Raw genomic sequence first — 18,344 nt, 5'->3', positions numbered from 1 at the left:
GGTAAGGAAGATCTGTTCACCCCATTTTCCATTTTCGCCCCTGGTGTCCTCTTCTGGCATATTCACCCATCACCCCATGCCCCTCACCCTGTGTTCTGGCAGGATTTGAGACATGCAAATTGCAAACTGGTAAATAGCAACTTTGCATATTTTGAATAGAAGAGAACAACGTGGTACTACTCATTCTGTTCTCAGGGAAATCTGAGATAATGGGGAGCAAGATCCAGGGCAGACCGAGGGTCTTAAGTATTTTCTTCAAAGTGTTTATTATGCTTATTAAACCTATTGTACACTGATGAATTAATTTGAATTATTTACATGGTCAACCTTGGAGACAATAACCTGATTTAATCAGAGGATGCAAATGTTATCATTTCTCTTTGAAATCTAAAAGCAGGTTTAAACTGGAAACGTCAGGACTTCTTGTATCTTTCCCTACAAATATTGGTTACAAACCTGCAGTTGTCAGGCTAAATGACATAATGTCAGAAATCAAGAGAATGTGGTGATGTATTTCTCAGGAAAGTCAACAAATTCCCCTGTGCAGACATGTCCCCTGGACAGTGGGTGACTAATTTCTCAAGTAAAAAGTCTATTTTGTTTATCTGTAAATATCATGCACTGTCTGACGTAAGGATGTTCATCTGCTAAAATTTCGGTGTATAGGAAAATGACATGGTAAAAATGGTTGGGGTTTTACTAGATTATGAGACTGGTGTCATTTTAAATTAATGTTTGCACTAGTACAACTTACTTCATTTTACTATTGAAGCTGTAAGAACCTAAGGTTGCTGTCAAGTTAAAAGGTTCAAATTTAATTATTTTCAAATCTAGGTTTCCATTGTGACTTGGAAAAAAAATTAGAGATTGCTGTTCAAATCTCTTCTACTTTGGATTTTTTTTCTTAGTGTTTGGATGTTTATAAGAAATTTTTGTGAAAGTTAAAATCTTGTGTGTTTGTAAAATTGGAAGAGGCACAAGTGATTCTGAAGGCGGAGCCTTTCGGAGGTAAAGCAAACAGCTTGCATCTTGAATATTTTATGAGCTCTAGGTATTAGAACCATGTTTCTGATGCAGGAACACAGCGATCTAGGAACAAAAGGGAGATGAGACTAGAGAACAGACTGTGAAATTTCTTAAAATTATTAAATGATCCTAAGACTGAGCACAGGAGTGGATGATGTTACTGCAGATTGTTCTTAATAAGGGCTTTAAAAGCTTAATGATTTATTGATTGGCTCTGCACTAATGACGTGCCCTTGATTATGCATGTGTAAATAAGAGGGCTGATTTATGAGGGTACAATTGTATCTTTCAGATATATTTGTCCAAGTCTACATCTTTAAAATAAATGGAGGCAATTATCTGAATATTTCAAGGGAGGGAACCCCCCATTCCCATCCCCCAGCCCCGATTTGAGGGAAGTCTAGTATGTTAGGTGAAGAGAAAAAAAAAAAAGAAAACAGAAAGCTCTAAAGCCTAAAGGGAGGAACAAAACAAAACTTCCGTTAAGAAATATCCCTGCTTCTCTTTTCCTAAGAGAAGAGAAATAAATTCCCAGGTGCCATCGGGGAGCAATGTTTTACTTAAAAAAAAAAAAAAGAAAGAAAAAGGAAAAAGAAAAAATTGTAAGAAGTTGTCCTGTTAAATCAACGACACATGGAGTCTGAAGGAAATCAGCCTTTTCGTTACGAATAGGTTTAAAAAGCCCTGGAGAAGAGAGACGTGAACAGAAGCAATATTACCCACTAACCACCTAACTCCCGCTTAGACATCAGCGGAGAGATCAGCAGCATCATTGAACAGGGGGTTTGTCTTAAGATAATGACTCATCTTTATTTCTTTCAGGATATAAAACTTGTATTTAAATCAATTCAGAGAAGCACTTGAGCTTTAAACATGAGAGAGCAGGGAGAGAGTATTTAATAAAACAGCATTATTTCATTTTCAAAGAATGATACTGGCAGTAGCTCTAAGTTTAAATTTTGTATTCTTTTCCTCAATTATAATTATAGATGGGTCTGAAAGGAAGCATGCTTATTACTGTCATATTTATTCTTTTGACAGGTGTTATGGGACTGTAATTTGATGAAATGATTCAAAACGCAGATTCCTATCCAAACACAATTCTTGTCATCAACACGAGAGGTTCAGGAAAAGTCCTCCAGCAAGCCTTTCAGAGATCTTGAACACCCCTACTATTTTAGCACAATCCATATTCAGGAATAAGGAGGAGAGAGTACCTTTAGGGCTTATATCCGGCGTAGCAACAGCCAGAAGGCAGAGTGGGTGTTTGAGGTAACAGGTAACGAAGGCTGTTAGTGGGGACAGCTTTCCTTTTTAACTGGGTGGGGTCGAATCAAGGAAGAGGCACCCAGTAGGACCCCGAGTCCCGCGCGCGGCCGGCAGAGGGCGCTGGGCTCACCGTCGCCGGGTAGGGGCGGTGCCGCTCAGTTCCCGGGGCGCAGGCGCACTCGTCGCCGCGGCGGCGGGGCTGGCGTTCCCCTGGAGGCTGGTGAGCCGCGCCGCGCAGGCCGAGGCCGAGGGCGGGGGCGCGGGGGCAGCCGCGGCTGGAGCCACTGGGTGGCTGGGGCGGGCTAGGGATGTGGCGGCCTCGGGTGTCCTCGGACCTATAGAAGACCTAGGGGCCACCCGCGCCAGCATTTTTTCCCTCGCGGTCCGCGCTCTTCCCCCCGAGAGCTGGGTGCACCGGAGCGCGGCGCCCGGACTTGACACAGGCCTGGCCGGGCGGCCCTGGAGGAGCAGGAAAGGCCTGCGGCGCGATCGAGGGGCGCGGGGTCCGGTTCAGCCCGGGGGTCCAGCCTCTCAGAGGCTCACGTCCTGGCCACTTTTAAAAGGAGAATGTCCCCTCCACCGTCCCTCTGCCCGCGGCACCCGGTGGCCGGAGCGACCTTGACCTGATGATTTATGCATCTGCGTAAGAGCAAGTTGCTCCGTGGCCGAAACCCTTTCGCTCCTAGGATTGATCCTTTTTGTGGTTATATTGTTTTAAAAACAGTTTTATTGAGATGTAATTTATGAAGCATACAGTTCACCTATCTAAAGTGCACAATTCAGTGTCTTTTTTTTTTAGACGGAGTCTGACTCTGTCGCCCAGGCTGGAGTGCAGTGGCACGATCTGGGCTCACTGCAAGCTCCGCCTCCTGGGTTCACGCCATTCTCCTGCCCCAGCCTCCTGAGTAGCTGGGACTACAGGCGCCCGCCACTACGCCCGGCTAATTTTTTGTATTTTTTGTAGAGACGGGGTTTCACTGTGTTAGCCAGGATGGTCTCGATCTCCTGACCTCGTGATCCACCCGCCTCGGCCTCCCAAAGTGCTGGGATTACAGGCATGAGCCACCGCGCCCGGCCAATTCAGTGTCTTTTAGTGTATTTGCAGAGTTGTGCAGCCGTCACCATAATTTTTTAGAACATTACCCCCCAAAAGAAACACCTCCTTTAGCTGTCACTCCGCCCTCCTATCTCCTCCCATTCTCCCAGCCCTAGGCAACCACTAATGTACTTCTGTCTCTGTAGATTTGCCTGTTCTGGATGTTTCGTATAAATGGAATCATACATTAAGAAGCCGGTTGTGACTGGCTTCGTTCACGTAGCATAATGTTTTCTGGGTTCACCTGCCATAGGTTCGTGACTTCAGGACAGTTTCCTACTGGCTTTAGTTTCCTCTGGCAACTTGGGAATCAGTTGACATCTGTGGAACTTCTGTTATGGTTCAGGTACTATAAACTGAACCATACTGTGGAGGAGTGACTAATAACAGTATATATATAATATATATATATATAATATATAAGATATATATATTATATTATATATATAATATATAATATATATTATATAAAATATATATACAAAATATATAATATATATAAAATATATATTATATATAAAATATATATTATATATAATATATATACAAAATATATTATATATATAATATATATATATTTTCTTACTCATTTCCCCTCATTTCACAGGTGTTGAACTAATACAGTGTAGTCTCTTGTCCTCCAGAAGCTTACAGTCAGCAAGGAACAGATAGCCAAGTAAAGTAGGAAAGGGTAAGATGTTCAACGCCTGGCACAGTGGCTCATGCCTGTAATCTCAGCACTGTAGGAGGCTGAGGAAGGAGGATCACTTGAGCCTAGATTTTCGAGACCAACCAGGCCAAGACCTCGTTTCTATAAATAATTTAAAAAATTAGCCAGACGTGGTGGCGTGTGTCTGTGATCCCAGCTACTTGAGAGGCTGAGGTAGAATCGCTTGAGCCCGCGCAGTTGTGACTGCAGTGATCCCTGATCATGCTACTGTACTCTAGCCTGGGTGACAGAGTGAGACCCTGTCTCAGGCCAAAAAAAAAAAAAGATGTTCAAGCACTTAAGATGTGCCAGCCCCTGTGCTAGGCACTTTCCATATGTTAGCTAGGTTCGTCTTTACAGAAGCCCTGTGAGGTGGGTTATTCTTTTCTCCAGTTTACAGTGGGGGAAGCAGAAGTCCAGAGAAGTCAACCAGGTTGACCAGGATTACACAGCTAGTAAATAGCAGAGGTAGGCTTTTAAACTAGGGTTCTTTGTCTCCAAAACCTGCTCTGTAATCACAATAATTATATATGTGTGATTATAATCACAGTAAGTGATTACAGAGCAGTGTGATGACTGTAATAGGGGTGTGAATAGCATGGAATGAAAACCTGAAGGAGGTGACAGGGAACTGGACCTCTAAGGATGAAGAGGAATTCTTGAGGCAGGTGAAGAAGTCAAGGTAGGGGAAAGCACAGCATGTTTCAGAGATGATATTAACAACAACAGTTAGTAGTAAACACGTAGTGTGTGCTAGGCATCATGCTTAGTAGTCTAGGAGCATTATTTCATTCTTAAAACAGTCCTATGTAGGAAATACTATTTATTAGGGACCCCACTGACAGATGGGGAGCAGACTTCGAGATAGAAGTTAAGAAACTCATCCAGGGTCCTAGAACTAGCAAATGATGGAACCAGGATTTGAACCCAGACTACCTGATCCCAAAGTCCTCCAAGTTCAGTCTGTGGCTAAAATGCAGGAGGTATGGGAAGGACAGCAGGAGGGGAGATTGATGAGAGGGACTGAAACAGATCTCGGAAGGCCATGGGTAGAGAACTCTCTACAGAGGTTCTGAGGAAGGGGAGTGACAGGGTGTGCTTTTTAGGAAGTGTTCTTGGGTGGCACTGTGTGGACTGGGCTGGAAGGAGGGAGACAGATCAGGAGGTATTTGGATAGTCCCAGCCAGGTATGGGTACAAAGCTGGGAACCAAGGTAGTGCCAACAGGGGCAAAGGAGGCAGGAAGGGGGTGAGGGGACTGGAGAGCCTTGACTGTGTAGGAGAGGGACTGGGGGAGGCAGGGATTGCTGCCCCATTGCTAGCTTGGGAGAACACAGATGTGCAAGATGGAGCCCTGGAGTGGGTGGGGGCGGGAAGCAAAACCACTCTATTTCTATTTTTCAACTTTCCCTGTCAAGAAGAGTAATTGCATATTTAAAAAATGGCCTGTGCAGGCTTAATTTAGCTTGTATCAGTGCTCAATAGGGCATAATTTCTGGTTATTTTCTGCAGTTCCATTCTTTCGTTCTTTTTTTAATATATGACTTTTTCTCATTTATTTTTAGGTGCCTATATTGGGACATAGGTTAGGGAAAAGGACAGTGGGGTTAAATGGGACTGTGGGCCTGCTTCTCAACATCTGTGCCAGTGATACCACTTGACTTCCAGGAAATTCCCTTTGTAGCTTTATTTTCTCTTTTTAAAAATTCTGTCATATTCTCCTCTGGATTTGGTAAGAGCTTTGTTGTTAAGCATTTCTTTAGTTGCTCATTTCCTTTATCTGTGTAATTGATGTCAGCCTGGTGACTCTTTCTTTTGATTTTTTTTCCATCTATATGCAGGGGGAAGCTGCAGATGATGTCCTTGGGTTTCAGAAAGGCATGGAGCAAGGTTTTGTAGAGAAGATTGAGGAGTACTGGATGATAGTGCAGTCAAGTGCCTTTATAAATGCTTGAACCTAGTCGTGCATGAATCCTGCTGGAGTTCTTTGTGGGGTCCTTAGTCCTGATCTGGTCAGTATTTTTATGGGTGGCTCAGACATAGCAGGTGGTTTCGCGAAGCAGATAAGGGCATAGTCTTTGGAATCAAATAGACCTAGATTCTATTCCAGGTCTTGCTCTATACTAGCTTTGTTGCTCCTGGCAAGTTACTTAACCTCTCAGGGCCTCAGTTTCCTCATCTATAAAGTGGGACTAATGATACCTACCTTAAAATATTGTTGTGAGGATTAAATGAGGTAAAATGAAAAGCTCTCAAACTTGGCATGTCCTACCCATTCCCTGGATGGGAGCCATCGGCTTTGCACAAGGCTCTGGGTTGGAGAGCTAGGTATACCAAACTGTTCATCTCTGTAGTCCTAGGGCTGGGGTCCAGAGTTGTACACATGCTAGATACTCTGAATGGCATGGTGTAGTTGACTGATGCTTCCAGTATATAGGGTTACTCTCTCTTTGTCCTTACCCCGTGTTTACCTGGTATGTGACTGTTTCTGTGCTCTTGTTTTGTTGAATTGAGTTGGATAACATTCAGTCATATAACAGACCCCCACCAAGGATGGTGGCAGATTGTGACTCTGGAATGACCTCATAAAATAAAAGATGGGAAAACAGACTTAAGAACAGCTCAGGAGCCGGGCGCAGTGGCTCGTGCCTGTAATTACAGCATTTTGGGAGGCCAAGGCAGGTGGATCACCTGAGGTCAGGAGTTTGAGACCAGCCTGGCCAACATGGCAAAACTCCGTCTCTACTAAAAATACAAAAATTAGCTGGGCATGGTGGCATGAACATGTAATCCCAGCTCCTGGGGAGGCTGAGGCAGGAGAATTGCTTGAACCTGGGAGGCAGAGGTTGAGCCAAGATCGCACCATTGCACTCCAGCCTGGGGAACAAGAGCGAAACTCTGTCTCAAAAAAAAAAAAAAAAAAAAAAGGAAAAAAACAGCAGTATATGGAAAATTGCCTTTGAGCCAAATGCCAGGGCCACGTGAGGGCCCCAGCAGAGAATGCAGTCTGAGCTGCATTCCTTGAATTCCCGGGTCAAAGGAGGTAACAGGGCCACTGCCTGGGGAGTTGGTCAGAGCATGGCCAAACTGTTGTTTTCTTGTGGGACAGCATGTTTAAGAGTGGTGTCAAAAATAAAGGTACGTGTATTCAGAAGAGGGCACGTGGGACGGAGACACTTTGAGACGCAACAACACCTCCCGGCTGCTTACACTGGAAAAGGGACTAGGGAGGGGCTGCGATAGTTGACTGTGAATCATGAGAAGCTGGACTTGGGAGTAGGTGAGGGAAGATTTTGTCCCAAAGAGTAGAGCTCAGACCAGTGAGTGGAACTTTACAGTGGGGAATTTTAACTCAGAACTGGAGGGACTTTCCAATAATTTGAACAGAGTGAAAATGGGGGACTTGTGAGTTCCCTGCCACTTGGAGCACACGTAGGGAGAAAGGCTGGGTGGCTCCCTGCCAGGTATGTTTTTAAAGCAATTTTTTATTAGGAAAATTTTCCAAATATATGGAAGTTGAAATAACAGCGCAGTGTTCACCCTTAACACCTACCATCTAAATGCGATCTGAACATTCTGTTGCATTTCTTCATCTTCCTCACTCTTCTCTCTGTGCTGTCTTTTGCTGAACTATTTGAAAGGAGGTTGCAGACCTGATGACACGTCACCTCTAAATCCTTTCGCCTGCATCTCCTGAGAGTAAGGTGATTCTCCTACGTAACTACATCAGTCTCATGACCCAAGAAAATTCGTAACTCACACTACCGTTTTCACGTCTAGTGAAGATTTTCATTCAGGAATTCGGCAAATCACTGTGACCACCATGTGGAGAATGGCTGGTGGGGCCCGAGGACAGGTGGATACCCTTCCAGCAACCCCGGCAAGAGCCTGAGCTAGAGGCCTGACCTAGAGTAATGTGGGGTGATGAAGGCTGTTTCAAGGTAACCACTGAGCATGGTGGCCGGGTCGGTGAGGGCTTTCAGGAGGAGAAGCCAGGCCACAGAGCTGAGTGTGGAAGAGGCAGGAGGTGTGCAGGAAGCAGAGAGGGGCACAGTAGGCAGAAGTAGGAGGATTCGTTCAAAATAGAAATTGAATGTCCACCAGGATAGTTAATTTTATGTGTCAACTTGACTGGGCCACAGGAGGCCCAGGTATTTGGTCAAACATTATTCTGGGTGTTTCAATGTGGGTATCTGTGGATGAGATTAACATTTAAATTGTTCGATGGAGTAAAGCACATAGTCCTCTATAATATGGGTGAGCCTTTTCCAATCTATTGAAGGCCTTAATAAAATGAAAAGTCTAAGCCTTCCCTGAGGAAGAGAATTCTCTTGCCTGTGACTTTCGAACTGGGACATCAGCTCTTCCGGGTTCTACAGCAGCTTCCAGCCTTTGTATTTGAACTGGCACATTGGCTCTGCAGATTTTGGACTTGCCAATCTCCATAATTGCACGAGCCAGTTCATTATAATAAACTTCTCTCTCTCTCTCTCTCTCTCATACACACACACACACACACACACACACACACACACACACACACACACACACCCTCCTATAGGTTCTATTTCTCTGGAGAACCCCAACGAATACATCTACTCCACACCAGACATTCTGTCCCAGTGCCGAGACCATAACAGGCAAACACAGCATGGGCTGTTATGGAGTGTGCCATACAGGACTCGGTTTGCCTGGACTAGGCCGTGGATGGTGAGAGGTGCAGATGAGGGGTAGGTAGGGGCCAGAGCGAGAGGGGCCTTGCAGGCCATGGACAGAAGCCTGGATTTTATTCTGTAGACCAGTGCTTTCCACACTTCAGGACCCTCATGATTTTTTCCGGGTCCACATTTCAATTGCATTATTTGTTTGATACATTAAAAAAAAAAAAAAATCAATTTTATGCCCATTTGAAAAAAATGCTTTAGGCCATTAATACCTATGAAAACGTGTTTTTTCCCCCTCATTGCACATGAAAATAAATGTAAAATCATTACAATAAAAAATACTGGCCATATACTACTTAAAATGATTTCAGGTATTTGTTCTACATTTTGGGAAAAGTTGCCATGAATGATGGGGGCAGGGGTGGATATTAGGGGTTTTATGAAGGACAGGACACTTTGAGATTTATGTTTTAGAAAGAGTCACTCTGGCTCTTGGGCAGAGTAGGATGGCAGAAAATGGACTGGAAGACAGGGAGACCAGCTAGGGGCTGTTTCAGTTGTCCCAGACAGAGTCTGACCCAAGGATATGCAGTGGAGTAGAGAGGAAGGGAAAAATATGAGGGGCATTCAGAGGTGAAATTTGATAGGACTTAGAAACCAGTGGCATGAGGCCCAGCGTGGTGGCTCATGCCTATAATCCTAGCACTTTGGGAGGCTGAGGTGGGCGGATCACCTGAGGTTGGGAGTTCGAGACCAGCCTGACCCAACATAGAGAAACCCCATCTCTACTAAAAATACAAAATTAGCCAGGTGTGGTGGCGTGCGCCTATAATCCCAGCTACTAAGGAGAATCACTTAAACCCAGGAGTGGGAGGTTGTGGTGAGCTGAGATTGCGTCATTGCACTCTAGCCTGGGCAACAAGAGCGAAACTCCATCTCAAAAAAAAAAAAAAGAAAAGAAAAGAAAAGAAAGAAACCAGTGGCACGGGGATTGAAGAGGAGGAGGAACCTGGGTTGACTGATGATTTTGGTTTGGTTGCCTGGGAAGATGGAGCAGCCATCACAGAGGCAGGGAGCCAGGGTGCAGAGGCCAAGATCAAGTCCAAAGGGCAGGGCAAGGGAGGTAAGTGTTGCCAGGCCCAGAGGCTTAGACTGCAGTTTTAGCAATGATGCTATGAGGTTCATTGCCCCTTAAATAATAGCAAACCCACGCTTTAAATCAAATTAAAACATTTTAGTTTAGCTCTTCTAAGTGGACCCACACATGTATTCTCTACTAGTTATTACTGAGAATGACTAAGTATTATAATTGAGCTGAAAATAATCTGCCGCCCATACTTGCTGGGTTGGTTACTAAGTATTGCTTGAGTTTTTAAGTAATGAAACAAAGTTGTGCTCTTTCCAAATGTTAATTTTGAGGACTGCAGATGGTAACCATCTGTTCCGCGACTAGCATTTTACAATATTTGATTACTACTTTATATAGTTTGGGGAAGCCTGCCAGTGGAGTCTACCCATCAGGTTGGGGACTTTGGTGGTATGTCTCCTGTGGTTGCCCCTCATGGTCTTGGTCACCCTGGAACGGGTTCCCCTCTGATTTCTGGGTGGTGAGTCAGACTGGCACGGTCATGATTGATAGCAGGAGGAACTTGAGAATCCCTGTCTTGTCTGACTCTTCCTTACAGCCTGGAATCATCAGAGGGCATCATGGAAGAATTTGTGAGGTCAGGGTCTGTCCATCAGTTACAAGTTTTGGGTTACAAGTGACAAAACAATGAACCCCAGCTGCTTTGGTGAAAGGGGATTAATTGGCTCAGATCACTGAGAAGTCTAGAGGAAGGACTTCCTTCAGGTAGATGGTTTTAGGGCCAAAATGAATTCTTTTTTTTTTTTTTTTTTTTTTTGAGTCAGAGTCTCACTTTGTATCATCCAGGCTGAGTGCCATGGTATGATCACAGCTCACTGCAGCCTTGACTGCCGAAGCTCAAGGGATCCTCCCATCACAGCCTCTTGAGTAGCTGGGACTACAGGCGTGTGCCACCATGCCCAGTTAGTTTTTTATTTTTTGTAGAGACAGGGTCTGCCTATGTTACTCAGGTTGGTCTCAAACTCCTGGCTTCAAGCAGTCCACCCATCTCAGCCTCCCAAAGTGCTGGGATTACAGGCGTGAGCCACCACCCCTGGCCCAAATAAATTCTTTGGGCTTGTTTTTATCTCAGGGTCTCAGTTCTGCCTTCTGCTATGTGAGTGTGGTCTCAGGCTTCTCGAGGAGGCAGGATGGCTTCACTGAGAGAGGATCAAATCCTGCCAGCATCAAGTTTAGTGGGAAGGAGCTAGAGTCCTTTCACGCCACTTCTGCAAAAGTGTTGCGATGCACTGTGATTGGACTAGCTTTTGTCACATGCCCGTGTGTGAGCCAGTCCTTATACCCACGTGGATGCAGGGCTCTGATAGTCCCACTCAGACCTTCTGGGCTGAGGCCTGGGGAGGGGTGCACCCCAGATCACACACTGGGGCTACTAGAAGGGAGACTGGATGGTGGGGGTCAGACAACCACCTGTCTACTCCAGCATCAGAGCAAGAGCCCAGGGAACCAGGAGGAATTGGCTAACGTAGCTGAAGAGACACATTTATTGTTGCCGAGGAGATAATGGGATGTAAATGGAATGAAGGAGCGTCCGGAACCAGCTACTTCCTAAGCTTCCCTCCTTAGTTTAAGGGCATCTGATGGATTTAGTTTCTGGTTCTTTTTGCGAGGTGAGGGGAGGGTTTTTTTTTTTTTTTTTTCTTATATGTTCCTTTAAAACTAAGGCCAGTCGCTAGATCTCTTTTAGCTCCTTCATCTGGAACATAGAGGGTGTCTCTCTATACAGAGGAGACAGTAGCTTCATTCTGTTTAGTTAACAGTGAGTGAAGCCCGCTGTGGGCCAGGCGCTCAGCCCAGGGAGAGCCACAGGCAAGGTAGCAGATGAGTCCCTGGCAGCACCATGAGGGGGCACTGCAGCCCCACAGAGGACAGGGTGAGTGCCTCTGTCTCCAGAGAGGGACCGTGGGTAAGGGCTTCCAGGAGGAAGGACACTGAGCTGAGCCTGGAAGGATGAACAAAGTTCCTCACATGGAGAAGATGGGAAGGAGTCCATGGCCAGGGAACTGCATGTGCACCAAAAGGCACCACATTTGGTGGTTTGAGGGGTCTGGGAACACTTCATGAGACTGACTGGGATGTGCCCAGGACACTGATTCCAGAGCTCACATGGTACGGGGTGGAGGAGACTGGAGTGACAAGCCAGGTACTGGGACACCAGGCAGATGCTGTGGCAGAGGTTCAGGCAGGAGCCTGATAAAAGCTTTGCAAGCCCATATATTCTAGAACCTAGCATTTAAAACAATCTATACTCTCATAGTTCCCTTAAAAAAGAAGAGGTTAGGCTAGAGTTGTGGGTTTTTTAGAGAGAGAGTGTTAATACAGAGAAGAATATGGTTTCCTCAGACACAAAAGAGAGCTTGCTGTGTAATTCCATTTATACAAAACTCTGGAAAATGCATCGGTTGCCTGGGGATGGGGACGTAGGGAGGGCGGGAGGGATGGATTACAAAGGGTATGAGGTAAATTTTGGGAATGATGGATATGTTCATTCTCTTGATTATGGCGGTGATTTCTCTGGTGTGTACCTGTGGCAGCACTTATCAAATTACATACTTTAAGTATATGAAGTTGGTTATATGTCAACTATACCTTTTTTTTTTTTTTTTTTAAAAAAAAGAAGGCTCTGAAACCAGACTGCCAGAGTTCAAATCCAAGCTCCAGCTTTATCAGCTGTGTGATCTTGGGCAAGTTATCAGACCTCTCTGTGACTGTGTTCATTAATCACATGTGAAGTGAATAGAGACAAACAAGTGCTCATTGTGATTCTCTTTTTTTTTTTGAGATGGAGTCTTGCTTTGTCACCCAGGCTGGAGTGCAGTGGTGCTATCTCGGCTCACTGCCATTTCCACTTCTGGGGTTTAAGTGATCCTCCTGCCTCAGCCTCCCAAGTAGCTGGGATTACAGGCATGTACCACTAAGCCTGGCTGATTTTTGTATTTTTAGTGGAGACGGGGTTTCACCATGTTGGCCAGGCTGGTCTCGAACTCCTGACCTTAAGTAATCTGCCCAACTTACAGGTGTGAGCCACCACACCCAGGCCATTGTGATTTTTATGATAACTCATAGCAAAATGAAATCATGTGCCCACGCTGTGGTGACTCTGTCCAGCGTCTTCTCTGTGCAGAGTCCCCTAGATTCATGTTTCTCAGACTTTAAAATGTGCATACAAATCTCCTGGCATCCTTGTTAAAATGCAGGTTTGATCTGGTGGGTGTGAGGTGGGGCCTGAGACTGCATTTCTGTTGATCTCCCGGTGCTGTGGGTTTTGCTGGCTCAGGAGCACACTTTGAGTTTTGAAGCTCAGGCCTGTAGGCATTCTCCCCTCTGTGGCTTGGTGCCCTCACCAGACCAGGACTGATGTCGGAGCTGGTTTCCTAGTGATTTTCCTAGTGATTGCCCCTCAGGGTCTTCCTGCTTATCTACCCTACCCTGCCTGTGAGGGACACCTACTCACGCACCATCTGAAGTTGAGTTCCAGAAAGAAGACGCCAGAGCTGAGGCTGTACATCTCCCTCCACACTCACCCTTGGTCTTGCGGGCCTGCTCTGGGCTAGAGCTTCTGTAGGACTGAATGCCCAGCCCACCGCAAGGCGCAGGCTCCATGGGATGGGACAGGAGGGGCCACTGTACTGCACCAAGGCTGCTTCCCAGAGTACTGGGACCTGGGGGTCAGGGCTGAGTATAGAACTTGGCTTGATGCCCTAGAAGTGATGCTCCTTGTTTTCCAGGGACAGAAGGTCTCACGGATGGCCCCGCTGCCAGGGGCAGAACTGGTTCAGAGGCCACTGCAGCTCTACCGATACTTGCTGCGCTGTTGCCGGCAGCTGCCGACCAAGGGCATCCAGCAGCATTACAAGCATGCTGTCAGGCAGGTGGGAGCTGGGTCCACCGGGTCTGGGGGCTGCCTCTAATGGCAGGCTTGGGGGTGTGGGTCAGAGGTCAAGGCCAGGGCACAGAGCTAGTCTCTGAGATGGTGGTGAGGTGGCAGTGTGGTAAGAGCCACAGGAAACTGGTGCTGGGCAGCCCAGCTCCTCTCTGTCGAGGAAACACAGCGTGCATCAGCCAGCATACCAGCTGTGCTAGGGCACGTATGAGGCAGCTAAGTGGGTAATTAAAATAGACTGTGGGGCACGACATCATTTAGGCAGGCATCCCTGCCAACAGTGTACAACTTGAATTTAATCCTGAGAAAACATCAGGTAAACCCAAATTGAGAGGTCATCTGCCACACAACTAATAGGCCTGTGCTCATCAAAAATGTCAGTGTCATGAAACACAAAGAAAGGCAAAACTGTTCTGGATTAGAGAACTCAAGAGATATGGTGACTAAATGTAATGTATGATCCTAGACCAGAAAAAAATTGCTGTAAAGAATATTACTGGGAGCCAGACATGATGGCTCATGCCTGTAATCCCAGCATTTTGGGAGGCTAAGGCAGGCAGATTGTTTGAGCTCAGGAGTTCAAGACCAACCTGGTCTTTTCTACAGAAAAATCAAACAATGAGTTGGGAGGATTGCTTGAAGCCGGGAGGTCGAGGCTGCAATGTGCTGTGATTGTGCCACTGCATTCTCACCTGGGTGACAGAGTGAGAACCTGTCTAAAAACAAAACAAAACAAAACACTGTTACTGGTGCAGTGTATGAAATTGGAATGTGGGCTCTAGATTATAGTGTTGTTTCAATGTTGAGTCTTCTGCGTTTGATTATTGTGGTTATGTCAGAGAATGCCCTTGTCATTAGGAAATACACATGGGAATGTTTAGGGGTAAGGACGGGGTGTCTGTAACTTATTCTTAAATGCTTCTGAAAAGACTTATACATACTTATATAAAGAGAATGATAAAGCAAGTATAGCAAAATGTTAACAATCAGTGATTCTGATAGGAAATTATTTGTATTATTATCACAGCTTTCTGTAAGTGAGAAATCCTTTCCAAATAGAAAGTTAGCTAAAATTCATACAAATATAATATGGAAAGTTAAAAAAAAAAAAAAAAAAGAGGTGGCAGTAGCCACAGTGGGCTGTGGAGACGTGGAGAAGGGAGCAGTTAGCTGTCTGGGGAGTCAAGGAGGGCGTCCCAGAGGTGTATGCTGAGGGGGCTCCTAAAGATGAGCAGGGGGATGTGTGGGGCTGGGAGTGATGGGGAGGGAAAGAGGCCAGTTCTGTTTCTTTTTGAGATGGAGTTTCACTCTGCACACAGGCTGGAGTGCAACGGTGCAATCTCGGCTCACCACAACCGCCGCCTCCTGGTTCAAGGGATTCTCCTCCCTTAGCCTCCTGAGTAGCTGGGATTATAGGCATGCGCCATCGCACCCAGCTAACTTTGTATTTTTAGTAGAGATGGGATTGATCTTTGTTGTCAGGCTGGTCTCGGGCTCCAGACCTGAGGTGATCTGCCCACCTTGGCCTCCCAAAGTGCTGTGATTACAAGCGTGAGCCACCACGTGTGGCGCCAGTTCTTTTTGGAAAGCAAAACCTGAATCTTAGATTGCTTCTCAAGGGTGAACATCTGGTCAAAAGCAAACAGCATCCCATGCTCTGCATTGGGCCTGGGTGGATTTCCTGAAACTACTCTGTCTAGTGCCTCCCCTTCCTTCCCTGTGTGGCTTTCCTAGCACTGGGCTGAGAGAAGCCCTACTTCTTCCTCCCTGCTCTGAAACCTATGCAGAGATCTCACCCTGGGGAAAACAGCTTCTTCTGAGGAAGAGAGATGGAAGTTTCCCCTTGGCCTCCACTGCCTGATAGCTTTTGGGCTCAGCTTGATTTAGGGGTAACTTGGGGGCCAGTCTTTGCACCCACCCTGGTGGCTTTGCAGTCACATAGACTAAGATTCAAATGCTATTGTTCAGCAGCCAAGGGGGGACTTCTGAGCCTCTGTTTCCTCATCTCTGTGTGGGATAATCATAACTGTCTATGGGGGATGAAGAGAGCTGCTGGGTATACAGTACCCAGCAGTGTCCCTGGCCTGTGACTGGTGCTCTGAAGCTGTCGGTCCTGGGAATTTTGCCTAGTCATCTTTCCTTATGCTTAAACTTGCAGAGTTTTCGGGTTCATTCAGATGAAGACAACCCTGAGAGAATCCAGCAGATTATTAAAAGGGCCATTGAAGATGCTGACTGGATCATGAACAAAGTAGGTGCTCGGCCCCCGGGCTCTGCCTGCGAGCTGGGGTGATGATGGCTGTGATCCCCATGACCACTAGAGGCCACTCCTGCCCCACAGTTGAGAATGGTCCCTGTGGAGGAGGCCACCAGCCAGCTGCTTCCCTCCTCCAGAAGCTGAAAGGTGAAGGCAGATCCCTTCTGGTTGCAAGTGGGGAGGGGCTCTTACTCTTCGTCCTTAAAGGCAAATTTCCGCCCAACAGTGCTGATGGAGTTGAGAGGGTCAGTAGGAAGAAGCAGGGGAAGCTATAGTGCCAGAGCCGGAAGTGGCGCTGTGACGCCACAGACAGGAAAGCTGTCCTGGGGAGGGACTCCCTGTCTCGGGGGCGTATTCACACTGGGGCAGAATTATGGAGGAAACATTCAGTATGTTTTGGTGGAGGAAGGGAGGGAGTCAGGAATGTTGACTGGCTTCTTGGCCCTTAGATGCTGGTATTAGGAGGCCCTAGAGAGTTGGAGTGTGCCCCTACCTCCCTGTCCTTCTAACTCACTCTCCAGATATGGGACCCAGCGTCCATTTTAAAAAAACCCAGTGATTATAGCAACTGGCTTCCAAGGGTCCTCCTCCACCTGGGATTTTTTTTTTTCCCCCTGAAACAAGACTCAGAGAGGACAGGCACCCCAGTTTCCTTATTATCCTCCCTCCCCACCCCTGTCAGCTTCCTTTTTCATTAAAGAAGAAAGGGAGTCCAGGCATGAACTAGAGATTTGGCTGCCCAGTGCCTCTTGCCTGGGTTTCACCACCTCCAAGAAGCCCCTGCAGGAGGCAGGTGAGGTCCAGATGATGGAGGCTTGAGATTTCCCCAGAGTCCTCCTGCCCCTGTTGGCTTCCCTCCTCCACTTCAAATCTCTCTGTCTTGCAGTATAAAAAACAAAACTGAGAGCCCGGAGAGTGAGCCTTCCTGGCCTCTGGAAGTTGAGAGGCGCCTCTTCTGGAGCTCAACAGCAGCAGCAGGTTTGGAAGATCCATTGGCCTTGTTGGCTGAAAGCTAGAAATCAGAGGAGAAGCTGACCTTGCTTCGGAGTCTCCTCTTGCCGCGGCCATGTTGCCAGCATCCTTTATGTTTGTACTTCCAGCCACTTACGATGTGAAATTTGGGGAGAATGTGGTATTTTTTTGTTTCTTTTGTGTATTTTTTATTTTTGTGTTTTTGTTCTTTTACTTTTCTCTGAAAGTGATTCATTTATTCTGGAGATCTCTTTATCATTCTCTGAGTCCCAGAGCAGATGTCCCCTCAGGTAGCAACCTGTACAGAAGAAAGCGCGTGGGTTTTAGAAGCAGACAGATCTGGATTTGAATCCCAGATTCAGTAAGATGAAGGTGAAGTGCCTCACACAGGATGTGGCACATGACAGTGCCTGAAGGGCTCCCTTCAAGGAAGCCGTCCTGCCCTACCCCCTCCTCTTTTCCTGCAGTGCCCTGCACAGCTCTGCTCCAGTACACACCGCGTCGGGTCTCAGTTATTTGTTTGCGAGGTTGCCCTGTCCCTGCTTGTAGCCCCTGAGCCCTCACAGTTGTCACACACCCAGCAGTCTGCCAAAGAGCTGCTTTTCCTGACCACTGTCTCTCTATGCCCAGGGAAGTCAAAGCCCTGGGCCTTGCCTTCAGGGAGTTGACAGTGTCCGTGAAGTGGTGAAGTGCCCACCACATGAACCAAGGAGAGACACCAAAGCAGCTGCGGTGGACTCTGGCCTGTCCAAGCCTCTGCGCACCTGCAATCTGTTTCCACTGGCTCTTCCCTGCTTTGCCACCATTGTGGAAGAATAGAAGGGAGGGGGAGAAGGTGGGTGGGCTCAGGGAGAATGACCAGAGTGGCCAGAAGATGCAGAGAGAAGTCCCACTGGGATTTGAGTATTCCCTAAGGGCACTCAGTCACAGGGATGAAGTAGTGTGTGTTTGTATCCTTGTAATTATGTGAGTTAAAATGACTCAGAGATATTTATGTGTGCGTGTGTACTCCGCTGACAATGAAGTAAATATATCAATTTGTGGAAGCTCGTGTGTCTTCTCAACTGATAAACCTTACATTCCCTAAGCATACGTTGTCCCCCTCCTGAGTGTCATCCACTCTTGAGAACCTACAGTCAAGTCAGATGAAGCTGCCCAGGAGGGGTCATTCTTCAGAGAAGGTGACTGGGACTGGCCCCACTGCTAGACAACAGTTGATGAGGTCACATCTGCCCCACTAGGGTATGAGCAAGCTGAGGGGTTTCAGGCTAGGGCCAAAGCTGAGCCAGGCCCCTGTCCGCACCCCGTCATTGAGCTGGGGG

General features: G+C 46.7%; 1 protein-coding gene across 4 annotated transcripts; it reads left to right on the top strand.

Moving 5' to 3' along the window:
- The first annotated feature begins 2,254 nt into the window (after positions 1 to 2,254).
- LYRM9 (LYR motif containing 9) lies at positions 2,255 to 18,068 on the top strand. 4 transcript variants are annotated; one of them, XM_065531124.2, is made up of 5 exons: positions 2,471 to 2,515; positions 3,645 to 3,737; positions 13,639 to 13,782; positions 15,952 to 16,044; positions 16,937 to 18,068. In XM_065531124.2, exons 2-5 carry the CDS (start codon positions 3,729 to 3,731, stop codon positions 16,952 to 16,954), a joined length of 264 nt encoding a protein of 87 aa, XP_065387196.1. In that variant the 5' UTR covers positions 2,471 to 2,515; positions 3,645 to 3,728; the 3' UTR covers positions 16,955 to 18,068. The 4 variants fall into 4 exon arrangements, with proteins under 4 accessions (XP_065387198.1, XP_065387196.1, XP_065387197.1 ...); XM_065531126.2 differs by lacking the exons at positions 2,471 to 2,515; positions 3,645 to 3,737 and adding an exon at positions 2,255 to 2,305; XM_065531125.2 differs by lacking the exon at positions 3,645 to 3,737.
- Positions 18,069 to 18,344: the final 276 nt, after the last annotated feature.

The sequence above is a fragment of the Macaca fascicularis genome, chromosome 16 (genome assembly GCF_037993035.2).
Source record: "Macaca fascicularis isolate 582-1 chromosome 16, T2T-MFA8v1.1".
NCBI lineage: Eukaryota > Metazoa > Chordata > Mammalia > Primates > Cercopithecidae > Macaca > Macaca fascicularis.
This window is presented reverse-complemented; position numbering and strand designations above follow the sequence as displayed.